At 47.2% G+C, this 15,329-nt stretch overlaps 2 protein-coding genes across 2 annotated transcripts in view; one reads left to right on the top strand and one right to left on the bottom strand.

Moving 5' to 3' along the window:
* Window positions 1–3,002, bottom strand: part of CEP164 (centrosomal protein 164) — an 86,719-nt gene extending 83,717 nt beyond the window's left edge. The window contains exon 1 of the mRNA XM_069741940.1: window positions 2,780–3,002. Coding sequence (XP_069598041.1) covers window positions 2,780–2,954 — 175 coding nt within the window. The 5' untranslated portion in view covers window positions 2,955–3,002. The remainder of the gene's footprint in view (window positions 1–2,779) is intronic.
* A 7,660-nt stretch (window positions 3,003–10,662) lies between these two features.
* The window catches only part of BACE1 (beta-secretase 1), a 50,373-nt gene continuing 45,706 nt past the window's right edge, over window positions 10,663–15,329 (top strand). Inside the window, exon 1 of the mRNA XM_069741728.1 lies at window positions 10,663–11,369. Within this exon, the coding sequence (XP_069597829.1) occupies window positions 11,115–11,369 (255 nt within the window). The 5' untranslated portion in view covers window positions 10,663–11,114. The remainder of the gene's footprint in view (window positions 11,370–15,329) is intronic.

Below are 15,329 nucleotides of genomic sequence, written 5' to 3' on the forward strand. Positions count from 1 at the left end.
GACATCGGCAACAAATCTGCAACAAAATCAGCCACAAATATACGCAAGGATTTCCCCAGCCAACAAGCAGAGATTTTTCTTTATACCACAATTAGGACAACCCCTCTAAGTATAAGCTAATTTAGCAAGTTATTAAAAATCCGCAGGAGAGGAGACAACTGGCTGATCGCAGATGATCCCAACTGATGAGAACTCGGCAAATCCCAAGTGTCAGAAAGACCAAGGATTAAGGACGGGCGCAGCGTCAGACATCTGTCCGTCTCACGGGAAGGACACTTATTATATGTGGTCACTGACACAACCGTTGTATTGTACTGCCACCTAGACACATTTTACAAAAAGAAAGAGGAAAGGAGAAGGAGGAAGAAGAGGAAGAAAAAAAAAAGAAGAAAACAGAAGAAGGAAGAAGAAGGAGGAAGAAAAAAGAAGGAAGAAACTGAAGGAGGAAGAAGAGAAGGAGGAAGAAGAAGAGAAGGAGGAAGTGAAGGAGGAAAAAGAAGGAAGAAGGAGGAGGACACTGTGTTATATGTGGTCACAGACACAACCGTGGTATTGTACTGCCACCTAGTCACATTTTACAAAAAGAAAGAGGAAAGGAGAAGGAGGAAGAAGAGGAAGAAAAAAAAAAGAAGAAAACAGAAGAAGGAAGAAGAAGGAGGAAGAAAAAAGAAGGAAGAAACTGAAGGAGGAAGAAGAGGAGGAAGAAGAAGAGAAGGAGGAAGTGAAGGAGGAAAAAGAAGGAAGAAGGAGGAGGACACTGTGTTATATGTGGTCACAGACACAACCGTGGTATTGTACTGCCACCTAGTCACATTTTACAAAAAGAAAGAGGAAAGGAGAAGGAGGAAGAAGAGGAAGAAAAAAAGAAGAAAACAGAAGAAGGAAGAAGAAGGAGGAAGAAAAAAGAAGGAAGAAACTGAAGGAGGAAGAAGAGAAGGAGGAAGAAGAAGAGAAGGAGGAAGTGAAGGAGGAAAAAGAAGGAAGAAGGAGGAGGAAGTAGAAGGAGGAGAAGCAAGAAGATAAGGAGAAAGAGAAAAAAAAAAAGCAGAAGAAGGGGACAAAGAGGAAGAATCATCTCCAGCTGGACAGAAACCATTATTGTACAGCCACGTAGTCATACTTTAAAAAAGGAAAGAGAAGAAAGGAGAAGGTGAGGAGGAAGAAGAATGACAGACAGAAAAGAAAGAAGAAGAGGAGGAAAAGGAAGGAGGAGGAGGAGGAAAAGGAAGGAGGAGGAGGAAAAGGAAGGAGGAGGAAAAGGAAGGAGGAGAACGAGGAGGAAAAGGAAGGAGGAGAAGGAAGGAGGAGAAGGAAGGAGGAAAAGGAAGGAGGAAAAGGAAGGAGGAAAAGGAAGGAGGAAAAGGAAGGAGGAAAAGGAAGGAGGAAAAGGAAGGAGGAAAAGGAAGGAGGAAAAGGAAGGAGGAAAAGGAAGGAGGAAAAGGAAGGAGGAAAAGGAAGGAGGAAAAGGAAGGAGGAGAAGGAGGAGGAGGAGAAGGAAGGAGGAGAAGGAAGGAGGAGAAGGAAGGAGGAAAAGGAAGGAGGAAAAGGAAGGAGGAAAAGGAAGGAGGAAAAGGAAGGAGGAAAAGGAAGGAGGGGAAGGAGGAAAAGGAAGGAGGAAAAGGAAGGAGGAAAAGGAAGGAGGAAAAGGAAGGAGGAAAAGGAAGGAGGAAAAGGAAGGAGGAAAAGGAAGGAGGAAAAGGAAGGAGGAAAAGGAAGGAGGAAAAGGAAGGAGGAAAAGGAAGGAGGAGAAGGAAGGAGGAGAAGGAAGGAGGAGAAGGAAGGAGGAAAAGGAAGGAGGAGAAGGAAGGAGGAGAAGGAAGGAGGAAAAGGAAGGAGGAAAAGGAAGGAGGAAAAGGAAGGAGGAAAAGGAAGGAGGAAAAGGAAGGAGGAAAAGGAAGGAGGAGAAGGAAAGAGGAGAAGGAAGGAGGAGAAGGAAGGAGGAGGAAAAGGAAGGAGAAGGAGGAGGACGACAAGGAGAAGGAGGAGGAGGAGAAGGAGAAGAAGAACACAAGAACACAGAGGAAAAAATAAGAGGAAGAAGAATCATCGTCTCCAGCTGGACAGAAGCCAACAAGGCGCCGCCTGACAGCCACTTTATTATAGCAGAAAACATTAAAAATACATTTTTTATTATGGTGAAGTCACCACCACTGTCCAAATAGCAGAATAGGGCTGTGCAGCGCGTCTGCTCGCCTCCCCCCCTGCGTATGCTCCCCCCTGCGTCTGCTCGCCTCCCCCCTGCGTATGCTCCCCCCTGCGTCTGCTCGCCTCCCCCCTGCGTATGCCCCCCCGCGTATGCCCCCCTGCGTATGCTCCCCCCTGCGTATGCTCCCTCGCGTATGCTCCCCCTGCGTATGCTCGCCTCCCCCCCTGCGTATGCTCCCCCCGCGTATGCTCGCCTCCCCCCTGCGTATGCTCCCTCGCGTATGCTCCCCCTGCGTATGCTCGCCTCCCCCCCTGCGTATGCTCCCCCCGCGTATGCTCGCCTCCCCCCATGCGTATGCCCCCCCCGCGTATGCCCCCCTCGCGTATGCTCCCCCCTGCGTATGCTCCCCTCCCCCCTGCGTATGCCCCCCCCGCGTATGCTCGCCTCCCCCCGGGCTCATACATACGAGTCTTTGATTAGGAGACGGCTGTCCGGCAGGAACACGGGCGGCCCTGGCCCCAGCAGGACCCATACAGGCTCTGACACCACTTACTGCATTTTCCCAAGGGCGCAATTATATTTTTTGGGGACAGGGGCTAAATGTAACATAAGAATTACAAAGTCACCAATCACCTGTGCATACAGCCCCTGCGCTTCCCTGCTCCCTGTGGCGATGAAGTGGTGGATACCACAAGTGACCGCTGCAGCCAAACAAGCACACCGAGCGGAGGCAGCACTGGGATCCGACGGTAAGGCCGGGGCTGCGCCGCCTCCATGATACAGGCAGGTTCGCTTTCTGGTCATCCATCAGCCATAGCTCCGGTATGTTGTGCAGTGAGAGGCGCCGAGCTCTCCGGTACACAGACACGTCCACACGGCCCGGCGTCCCCTAATACCCCGCACGGCCGCCTCATCCCCCGCCGCTCCGCACTCACCTCAGGCCCCGCCGTGCACATGCACTAACGGCTCCGCTTCCAGGGACGCTCCCTGCGTTGCCCTGCAAAAGGCAATAGCAACCACTTCCGGGATCTTCCTGCCTGGCAACGAAGAGAATCCGCCCACTTAATTTAATGATTGGATAACAGGATTAGATTCGCGGCCTGATTGGACAAGCCTACAGTCAATCACTAGAAAAGCAAGATCATGACGTCACGTACGTCCGTGGGCTGACGGGAAATGTAGTCTTTAGGTCGCTGTAAGTCAGTGTCGTGCAGTGCGTAATTGTGAGGAGCTGCCCTGTAAATGGTCTGCAAAGGGGAGAACTGGGAAAATGGAGAGTGCTGGTGTGTACTAAGCCTGGTGGAGGCACTGGGAGATGGCCAGCCACAGACTCCTCATATCAGTCTGTCTACTTATAATAATAATAATAATAATCTTTATTTTTATATAGCGCTAACATATTCCGCAGCGCTTTACAGTTTACTTATCTATTATCTGTTTATTAAAGGGAACCTGTCAGCCCAAAATGGAAGGTGAGCTAAGCCCACCGGCATCAGGGGCTTATCTACAGCACTCTGGAATGCATTCTGTAATGCTGCAGATAAGCCTCCGATGTATCCTGAAAGATGAGAAAAAGAGGTTAGATTGTACTCACCCAGGGTCGGTCCTGCTGCAGTGAGGTCCGATGGGCGTTGCAGTCCGGTCCGGGGCCTCCCATCTTACAATGATGTCCTCTTGTCTTCATGCCGCAGTGCGCAGACGCCGGGAAAGGTTAGAGGCCCAGCACCTGCGCAACAACAGGGAAGACCAAGTGCGCCTGTGCCGGAGAATAGTTTTGCACATTGACCCCTCCCCCCCCCAACCCCCCGTGAATAGTTATGCACACTGAACCCCCCTGTGAATAGTTATGCACACTGAACCCCCGTGAATAGTTATGCACACTGAACCCCCGGTGAATAGTTATGCACACTGAACCCCCGTGAATAGTTTTGCACACTGAACCCCCCCGTGAATAGTTATGCACACTGAACCCCCCGTGAATAGTTATGCATACTGAACCCCCGTGAATAGTTATGCACACTGAACCCCCGGTGAATAGTTATGCACACTGAACCCCCGGTGAATAGTTATGCATACTGAACCCCCGTGAATAGTTATGCACACTGAACCCCCGGTGAATAGTTATGCACACTGAACCCCCCGTGAATAGTTATGCACACTGAACCCCCCGTGAATAGTTATGCACACTGAACCCCCGGTGAATAGTTATGCACACTGAACCCCCCGGTGAATAGTTATGCATACTGAACCCCCGTGAATAGTTATGCACACTGAACCCCCGGTGAATAGTTATGCACACTGAACCCCCCGTGAATAGTTATGCACACTGAACCCCCCGTGAATAGTTATGCACACTGAACCCCCGGTGAATAGTTATGCACACTGAACCCCCCGTGAATAGTTATGCATACTGAACCCCCGTGAATAGTTATGCACACTGAACCCCCCGTAAATAGTTATGCACACTGAACCCCCGGTGAATAGTTATGCACACTGAACCCCCCGTGAATAGTTATGCACACTGAACCCCCCGTGAATAGTTATGCACAATGAACCCCCGGTGAATAGTTTTGCACACTGAACCCCCGTGAATAGTTATGCACACTGAACCCCCGTGAATAGTTAGGCACACTGAACCCCCGGTGAATAGTTATGCACACTGAACCCCCCGTGAATAGTTATGCACACTGAACCCCCCGTGAATAGTTATGCACACTGAACCCCCCGTGAATAGTTATGCACACTGAACCCCCCGTGAATAGTTATGCACACTGAACCCCCCGTGAATAGTTATGCACACTGAACCCCCCGTGAATAGTTATGCACACTGAACCCCCCGTGAATAGTTTTGCACACTGAACCCCCCCCCCGTGAATAGTTATGCACACTGAACCCCCCCGTGAATAGTTATGCATACTGAACCCCCGTGAATAGTTATGCACACTGAACCCCCGGTGAATAGTTATGCACACTGAACCCCCCGTGAATAGTTATGCACACTGAACCCCCCGTGAATAGTTATGCACAATGAACCCCCGGTGAATAGTTTTGCACACTGAACCCCCGTGAATAGTTATGCACACTGAACCCCCCGTGAATAGTTATGCACACTGAACCCCCGTGAATAGTTAGGCACACTGAACCCCCGGTGAATAGTTATGCACACTGAACCCCCGTGAATAGTTAGGCACACTGAACCCCCGGTGAATAGTTATGCACACTGAACCCCCGGTGAATAGTTATGCACACTGAACCCCCCGTGAATAGTTATGCACACTGAACCCCCGGTGAATAGTTATGCATACTGAACCCCCCGTGAATAGTTATGCACACTGAACCCCCCGTGAATAGTTATGCACACTGAACCCCCCGTGAATAGTTATGCACACTGAACCCCCCGTGAATAGTTATGCACACTGAACCCCCCGTGAATAGTTATGCACACTGAACCCCCCGTGAATAGTTTTGCACACTGAACCCCCCTGTAAATAGTTATGCACACTGAACCCCCCGTGAATAGTTTTGCACACTGAACCCCCCCCCCCCGTGAATAGTTATGCACACTGAACCCCCCCGTGAATAGTTATGCATACTGAACCCCCGGTGAATAGTTATGCACAATGAACCCCCCCGTGAATAGTTATGCACACTGAACCCCCGGTGAATAGTTATGCACACTGAACCCCCGGTGAATAGTTATGCACACTGAACCCCCGGTGAATAGTTATGCACACTGAACCCCCGGTGAATAGTTATGCACACTGAACCCCCCCCCCCCCCGTGAATAGTTATGCACACGAACCCCCAGTGAATAGTTATGCACACTGAACCCCCGGTGAATAGTTATGCACACTGAACCCCCCCGTGAATAGTTATGCACACTGAACCCCCCGTGAATAGTTAGGCACACTGAACCCCCCGTGAATAGTTATGCACACTGAACCCCCCTGTGAATAGTTATGCACACTGAACCCCCCCGTGAATAGTTATGCACACTGAACCCCCCGTGAATAGTTATGCACACTGAACCCCCCGTGAATAGTTATGCACGCTGAACCCCCCGTGAATAGTTATGCACGCTGAACCCCCCGTGAATAGTTATGCACACTGAACCCCCCGTGAATAGTTATGCACACTGAACCCCCTGTGAATAGTTTTGCACACTGAACCCCCCTGTGAATAGTTATGCACACTGAACCCCCCGTGAATAGTTTTGCACACTGAACCCCCCCCGTGAATAGTTATGCACACTGAACCCCCGGTGAATAGTTATGCACACTGAACCCCCGGTGAATAGTTATGCACACTGAACCCCCGGTGAATAGTTATGCACACTGAACCCCCGGTGAATAGTTATGCACACTGAACCCCCGGTGAATAGTTATGCACACTGAACCCCCCGTGAATAGTTATGCACACTGAACCCCCCGTGAATAGTTATGCACACTGAACCCCCCGTGAATAGTTATGCACACTGAACCCCCCGTGAATAGTTATGCACACTGAACCCCCCGTAAATAGTTATGCACACTGAACCCCCCCGTGAATAGTTTTGCACACTGAACCCCCCCCCCCCCCGTGAATAGTTATGCACACTGAACCCCCGGTGAATAGTTATGCACACTGAACCCCCGGTGAATAGTTATGCACACTGAACCCCCCGTGAATAGTTATGCACACTGAACCCCCCGTGAATAGTTATGCATACTGAACCCCCCGTGAATAGTTATGCACACTGAACCCCCCCCCCGTGAATAGTTATGCACACTGAACCCCCCCGTGAATAGTTATGCACACTGAACCCCCCGTGAATAGTTATGCACACTGAACACCCCCGTGAATAGTTATGCACACTGAACCCCCCCCGTGAATAGTTATGCACACTGAACCCCCCCGTGAATAGTTATGCACACTGAACCCCCGGTGAATAGTTATGCACACTAAACCCCCCCGTGAATAGTTATGCACACTGAACCCCCCCGTGAATAGTTATGCACACTAAACCCCCCCGTGAATAGTTATGCACACTGAACCCCCCCGTGAATAGTTATGCACACTGAATCCCCCCGTGAATAGTTATGCACACTGAACCCCCCGTGAATAGTTTTGCACACTGAACCCCCCCCCCCGTGAATAGTTATGCACACTGAACCCCCCCGTGAATAGTTATGCACACTGAACCCCCCGTGAATAGTTATGCACACTGAACACCCCCGTGAATAGTTATGCACACTGAACCCCCCCCGTGAATAGTTATGCACACTGAACCCCCCCGTGAATAGTTATGCACACTGAACCCCCGGTGAATAGTTATGCACACTGAACCCCCCCGTAAATAGTTATGCACACTGAACCCCCCGTGAATAGTTATGCACACTGAACCCCCCCGTGAATAGTTATGCACACTGAACCCCCCCGTGAATAGTTATGCACACTAAACCCCCCCGTGAATAGTTATGCACACTGAACCCCCCCGTGAATAGTTATGCACACTGAATCCCCCCGTGAATAGTTATGCACACTGAACCCCCCGTGAATAGTTTTGCACACTGAACCCCCCGTGAATAGTTATGCACACTGAACCCCCCGTGAATAGTTTTGCACACTGAACCCCCCGTGAATAGTTTTGCACACTGAACCCCCCGTGAATAGTTATGCACACTGAACCCCCCCCCCGTGAATAGTTATGCACACTGAACCCCCCGTGAATAGTTATGCACACTGAACCCCCCGTGAATAGTTATGCACACTGAACCCCCCGTGAATAGTTATGCACACTGAACCCCCTATAAATAGTTATGCACACTGAACCCCTCCCCGTGAATAGTTTTGCACACTGAACCCCCGGTGAATAGTTATGCACACTGAACCCCCCGTGAATAGTTATGCACACTGAACCCCCCGTGAATAGTTATGCACACTGAACCACCCGTGAATAGTTATGCACACTGAACCCCCCGTGAATAGTTATGCATACTGAACCCCCCGTGAATAGTTTTGCACACTGAACCCCCCGTGAATAGTTATGCACACTGAACCCCCCGTGAATAGTTATGCACACTGAACCCCCTATAAATAGTTATGCACACTGAACCCCTCCCCATGAATAGTTATGCACACTGAACCCCCCGTGAATAGTTATGCACACTGAACCCCCTATAAATAGTTATGCACACTGAACCCCTCCCCGTGAATAGTTATGCACACTGAACCCCCGGTGAATAGTTATGCACACTGAACCCCCCGTGAATAGTTATGCACACTGAACCCCCCGTGAATAGTTATGCACACTGAACCCCCCGTGAATAGTTATGCACACTGAACCCCCCGTGAATAGTTATGCACACTGAACCCCCCGTGAATAGTTATGCACACTGAACCCCCCGTGAATAGTTATGCATACTGAACCCCCCGTGAATAGTTTTGCACACTGAACCCCCCGTGAATAGTTATGCACACTGAACCCCCTGTGAATAGTTATGCACACTGAACCCCCGTGAATAGTTATGCACACTGAACCCCCTGTGAATAGTTATGCACACTGAACCCCCCGTGAATAGTTATGCACACTGAACCCCCTGTGAATAGTTATGCACACTGAACCCCCCGTGAATAGTTATGCACACTGAACCCCCCGTGAATAGTTATGCACACTGAACCCCCCGTGAATAGTTATGCACACTGAACCCCCTGTGAATAGTTATGCACACTGAAGTTTTCAGTTATTTTGTCCTATTTGCTTCACACTAAATAGAAAACCAAATGCTCACAGTTGTCGGCATGTTCTTTACATGAACTGATGCAAACCCTAAAAAATCAAACAGTAAATTTCAGACTGTGAGGTAGCAAAAAAAAAAATTTGCCAAGGGGGTGAATACTTTCACAAGCAACTGTTTCTGTGTCTCCAGCTGTCTATTATTAGGTCTGGAGTCATTACAGTATATAACAATTAGTAACTATATCTCATATCTAGGAATCTATTATATCCATAATATCTATCGCTAGATCGACAGTATCTCATAGTAGAAAATGTAGGAGCAACCTCAGGGTCCCGACTCCGCGCCCCTCTATACTGTAATACCCAATAATGGACAGGCAAGACTCCAGAATTAGCGGTGTACCATGCTGCCTGTTCTTTATTGGATATTTGTCTAACTATCTACAGGTGGACGTGGAGAGAAGACGCCCGGTGCAAGAGCCGAATATGGGCCGTCTACAGTCCAATCACCATGATAATACACAATGACACCTGGGCCCCTGTGCGACTGCATAGTCTTCACCAATGGTGTGTCCACCCCTGCTCCTATCTATCTATCTATCTATCTATCTATCTATCTATCTATCTATCTATCTATCTATCTATCTATCATCTATGTATCTATCTATCTATCTATCTATCTATTATCTATCATCTATCTATCTATCTATCTATCTATCTATCTATCTATCTATCTATCTATCTATCTATCATCTATGTATTATCTATCTATCTATCTATCTATCTATCTATCTATCTATTATCTATCATCTATGTATCTATCTATCTATCTATTATCTATCATCTATGTATTATCTATCTATCTATCCATTATCTATCTATCTTCTATCTATCATCTATCTATTATCTATCTTCTATCTATCTATCTATTATCTATCTTCTATCTATCTATCTATTATCTATCTATCTGTCTATTATCTATCATCTATTTATTATCTATCTATCTATCTATCTATCTATCTATCTATCTATCTATCTATCTATCTATCTATCTATCTATCTATCTGTCTATTATCTATCATCTATCTATCTATCTATCTATCTATCTATCTATCTATCTGTCTATTATCTATCATCTATCTATTATCTATCTCTATCTATCTATCTCTCATCTATCTATTATCTATCTATTATCTATCTATCTATTTTCTATCTATCTATCTATCTATCTATCTATCTATCTATCTATCTATCTATCTGTCTATTATCTATCATCTATCTATTATCTATCTATCTACTATTATCTATCTATTATCTATCTATCTATTCTCTATCTATCTATCTATCTATCTATCTATCTATCTATCTATCTATCTATCTATCTATCTATCTGTGAATACATGTCTGCCATGGGTGAATACAATTCCCCACTTTTCCGCGTTGCGGTGCCCAGTGTTACTGTTATTTTGGAGCCGTCTTCTTTTGTTTCCTGGGATCGGCGCCCTCTCTGTAGGACGGTGCTACTTCCATTCCCCTTTTTTATCTCTCTTATCTATATACTGTATATATATAATATATACCTGCTGAGTGTTGTTGTGTGATCTGTATACTGAGCCCTGGGATACAATGTTTCTATATTGGTAAATACATGAATAATAATAATAATAATATTGACATTTTATCTGTAGATTTCTTCGCGGACGCAATGTTCTTCGTGATGACATTCCATGGATGACATTTGTGACATTGTATCTGTGTCCCATGTTACAGTGTGAGAAGTTCTAGGTCTCGTCAGAACAATGTTTCAATCCTTCCTCATCAGGGACTACATTTCCCATGGATCCCCAGGAAGCCCCCTCCGTCCCTCTCTCTTCTCCTCCTCCTCCTCCTGCATCATTGGGTCTATCCTCCTCCACAGCGCCCAGTGCAGACGAGGAGGGGGCCCTGACCAGCCTGGCACCAGCAGGAGGGGGAGACCGTGGAATGTAGTAAATCCCCAGCCATGGTGAGGGAGGGGGCACAAGGCAACTCCAGGGCCTGGTGCATGAGTGTGCTCAGCCTGGTCCTCCTCCCTGCAGACCTCTAGAGCAGAGCATCCTTCATCCTCAGGAGGAGGGAGGAGAGAGCGATTCAGGACCTGTATGATGAAGACACCCGTAGCTGGCATGGAGCACTGGAGACTTTGAGGAAGAAGGCTACCTGCTTTGGGTTTTCTTAGCACAGAGGGAGGAACGACTGCAGGTTAGAAACATGGAGATCTTGGCTTTTGCAAGTACGAGCAGCCTCTTGCTGATACTGCTGCCCTGGTGCCTGCCAGTGACCGCTGGGCAATTGGCCATTAAAGTGCCCCTGAAGAATTATCCAGGGCTTGGTGCGCTCCAGGCCAACAGAGCCAAGAGGTCAGCGGAAGACGAGACCAACTTCATGGACATGAAAGACAACCTGAGAGGGAAGTCTGGACAAGGCTATTACGTGGAGATGAGGGTGGGCACTCCTCCCCAGACGGTATGTGATGGTGGCCTTATGCCAGGGCTTCAGTGTGTGTACTATAAGACGATGGATGTGAAATGGGCAAAACCAACCTTACGTTTGGGATTTTGGACTAAAGAATTGGCAGCGTAAATTTGTAAGTCTGGTTCCCGGCGGGTAGAACCTCCATTAATGCATCAATATCTGCTGTAGTCATGTTACATTGTGTCACACAGTGAGCCATGTTTGTTTCCAGTGTATCATGATGTATCAACAAGTCTACCAGTCCCCACACCGTAAGTTAAAGGGGTTGTTTAGCATTGATGGCCTATCAGTGGGGGTGCAACACCCGCCACCTCCGCCGATCAGCTGTGTCTGGTGTCGGTGGCAGCTGGAAGTGCTTAGTAATGGAGCTGCACAGCACATCTCCACCGACGAAATAATGGCCACCGTCGGGTACAGCGTATCCTCCCCATTATTGATCTGAATAGGCCTCGGATGTGCACTACCTGGTCACAGCCACTATCCCTTTAATGGAGCTGTGCTGAGCAGACACTGGGAACAGCTGATTGGCGGAGATGCCGGGTGTCGCACCCACGCCCCACCGATAAGACATTGATGACCTATCCTAATAATAGGACATCAACGCTAACGACCTGGACAATCCCTTTAAGAAGTTATTCCCAAAATATGTTGTTATACCCTATCCATTCGAAAGGGGATAATTTATTGATCGCCAGGGGTCTGACCACTGCGACCCCAAGAACTTGACTTTGGAGCCTAAGAACTGGGATCTGCAAAGATCTATCTTGAATAGAGATTAACTTGACTTTCCCAACAGTCCAATAGACAATGAATGGAGCGGTGATCGACCACCTCCACTCCACACAAGATGGGCTCGGCGCAGGTTCCTGAGTCCTGTTCTCAGTATTGCTGGAGTGTCCCCCCCCAGCGATCGGCTCGTTCCCCTTATCCTATTACAGCAGATAACATTATAGTTTGGGAATAAGCCTTAATTTAATGGAAAGTGATGCAAAATATCCCGCCCCATACCCCGCAGGTAATGGCTGTGTATTAGAGATAGGACCTGCCGGCATGTGTATACGTCATTATTTGCGCCCATCGGTGCGCCCGTGACGTGATCGCGGGTCACCGATGGGTTGTATGACAGCCAGGGGTCGGTGGATGACCCCCCCATTCGTGTCATTACGGAGCTCCCTGCAAACCCTGCATGTGGCCAATAATCAAAGGAGACCATGATTTCTGCTGTGACATTGCTGGATATAGCAGAAGCGATCAGACAATCACATCTTCAAGTCCCCTAAGGGGACTAACAAGAACAGTGAAAAAAATGTTTTCAAAAATATTAAAAAAAAAAAAACAACTAAAAGTTCAAATCACCCTCTCTTCCCTTTTGAAAATAAAGATATAAAAAAAAAAACATATTTGGTATCGCAGAGTTCAGAAAAGTTCGATCTGTCAAAATATAAAAACAATTAACCGATCTAGGTAAACACCGCATGAGAAAAAAGTTCAAAAACGCTGAAATCACTTTTTTTGGGGGGTCACCACAATTTGATAAAAAAAAGGCTGTAACAAGTGATCAAAAGCTATCCCAAAATGTTGCTAAAGTTTTTGGAGAAGTTTAGACAGGACTTTGTTCCAAACATCTTGGAGACCTGACCCCAGATCTGTGTATGAGGCTTGTGCAGATCCTTCATGTGATCCCAGACAGACGGGTGTAGATACGATTTTTTGATCGCCCCTTATTGCATTTTATTGCAATGTGCCGACGACCAAAAGAAAAACATATTTCTGGCATTTTGATTTTTTTTCTCACTACTCTGTTTACCAATCTGATTAATAATTTTGATATCTTGATAGATTGGGCGATTCTGAATTCAGCGATGCGATACCAGATATGTGTATCTTTTAGTGTTTTATTTTGAACTAGGAAAAAGGGGGGTGATTTGAACTTTTAATTTTTTTTATTTTTTTTTTAACATTGTTTTTTTACTTTTCACTTGCTTCAATTGTCTCCACAGGAGATTTGTAGCTGCTACGTGTAGCAAAAATGCTCATCTGCTATGAACGACGGCCACTGAAGGGCGACGCTCATAGCTGAGTGGCATTGACAATCACAGGGGTCTTCTGCAGACCCCTAGTTGCATGCCAACCCATCAGCACCCTGCGATCATCTAACACGGGTGCCGAAGGACTGGGTAAGTGACGTGTTTCCGGCATGAGCATGTTAAATTACGCAGTAAGAGATTGACAGCAGCCTTTAACATGGTAATAGCTGCGAGTGGATCGAGATTCCACCCGCGGCTGTTAGGGTCACATGACAGCCAATCAAATCAGCTGTCATATGCTGGAAAAGAATCAGGATCAGCGCCAGAGCCTGCCTCAAAGGGAGGGAGGCGACCCATGATATACCTATACGTCATAGGTCGTAATGGGGTTAATCTTCACCAAATCCCCAACTCCATTTGCTAAAATACAGCCTAAAACTTGCCAGACCTTCCACCATGCTTCACTATTCCTGTAGACCCTCATTGTTGTACCGCTCTCCGACCTTTCGGTGAACAAACTGTTTTTTGTTACAGACAAATGTTTCATAGTTTAACTTCTCAGTCCAGAGCACTGGCCACCATTATTTCGACACCCAATTCCTATGTTTTTGTACATACTTGAGTCACTTGGCCTTCCATGTTGGTTTTTAGCCATGATGCCACTTCTGGCCAGACTTCTCCAAGCAGCAGATGGGCGTAACTGGGTCCCACTGCTTGCTGCCAGTTGTGAGTTGATGGCACTGCTGGACATCTTCCGATTCCTAAGGGCAGTAAGCATGATGTGACTTTCATCTGCTGCACTAAGTTTCCTTGGCCAACCACTGCATCTACGTTCCTCAACGTTGCCCATTTCTTGGTGCCCAGCTAAACGGCCACCTCTTATAGACTGGCGGTAACTTCGGCTATGAGCAGTAAACTATAACATTAAAAAATCCAACTATTCCTATGAACAAAGACAATTTTTTTTCTTGTTTTTTTCCGAGCACTTGGCAATTTTATGGCCTTTTTTAAGAATACATTATTTTCCACATCCATTCACCAAACCTGCTCCCAGCTCATCTCTGATGGCGTCCTGCTTCCTACATTACCAGCAGTGTTTATTCTGAAGATGCTGTTATTTGCTGCACTTTTTCATCACAGGATTCATGCAGTTTTCGTGGCATGTTTCCTGGCAGAGGAATACAAAACTGAGTGTGATGGACCAAGCAATCTGGTAAGTGAAGCATATTAAAGGCTGACCTAGGTCCAACCCCTACAGTTTCGCCTTGACATCTATTCCTCAGAAGCAGAGGTAGATGCTTCTGAAAGTCTGCAGCCCCTTCTGCATCTTCTGTCACTGCTAGATAGAATTATGCTCAGGCAAAGGTTTCCATGCAACGCTTTTCTCCATGCAGTTTATTAAAGCGCACCTACATCTGCAGAAAAACGCGGTCTCACTTTCGTCATCCAAACTGGCAAATTAAAGGGAACCTGTCACCAGTGTTTTCATCTATGAACCAATACCACCACCTTGTCAGCACCTGTGCCGCATTCCAGAAAGGTGTATCCTGACTCCCCTCTGTATCTCCCCCCCAAAAAATTTTGAAGTGCTCCAGTGAGGTATGCAAATTTGGGCGGTCCGGTCCGATGGACGTCATTGCAACGGCGCCTGTCCCTCCTCTCCCTTTTTAAACGCTGTCCTCCCTCAGTAATTAATGTGGTTGATGCATCCTGTCAAACAAAATCTCACGTTTGTGCAGAGACATCGCCGTCTCTCGTAGGCGCACTTTGCTATACCCTATTGTGGCCAGAGCCTAGAACCTAACACTACATGTGCCAGCACATGTTTTTCCGGCTCCTGCTTGCCGGAACCATTTCGTCCATACTGTTTCGTTCCCTGCCCCTGCTTACAGGAACCATTTCCTCCATATTGTTTCATTCTCTG

Source organism: Ranitomeya imitator, chromosome 10 (assembly GCF_032444005.1).
Source record: "Ranitomeya imitator isolate aRanImi1 chromosome 10, aRanImi1.pri, whole genome shotgun sequence".
In the NCBI taxonomy this organism is placed as follows: Eukaryota; Metazoa; Chordata; class Amphibia; order Anura; family Dendrobatidae; genus Ranitomeya; species Ranitomeya imitator.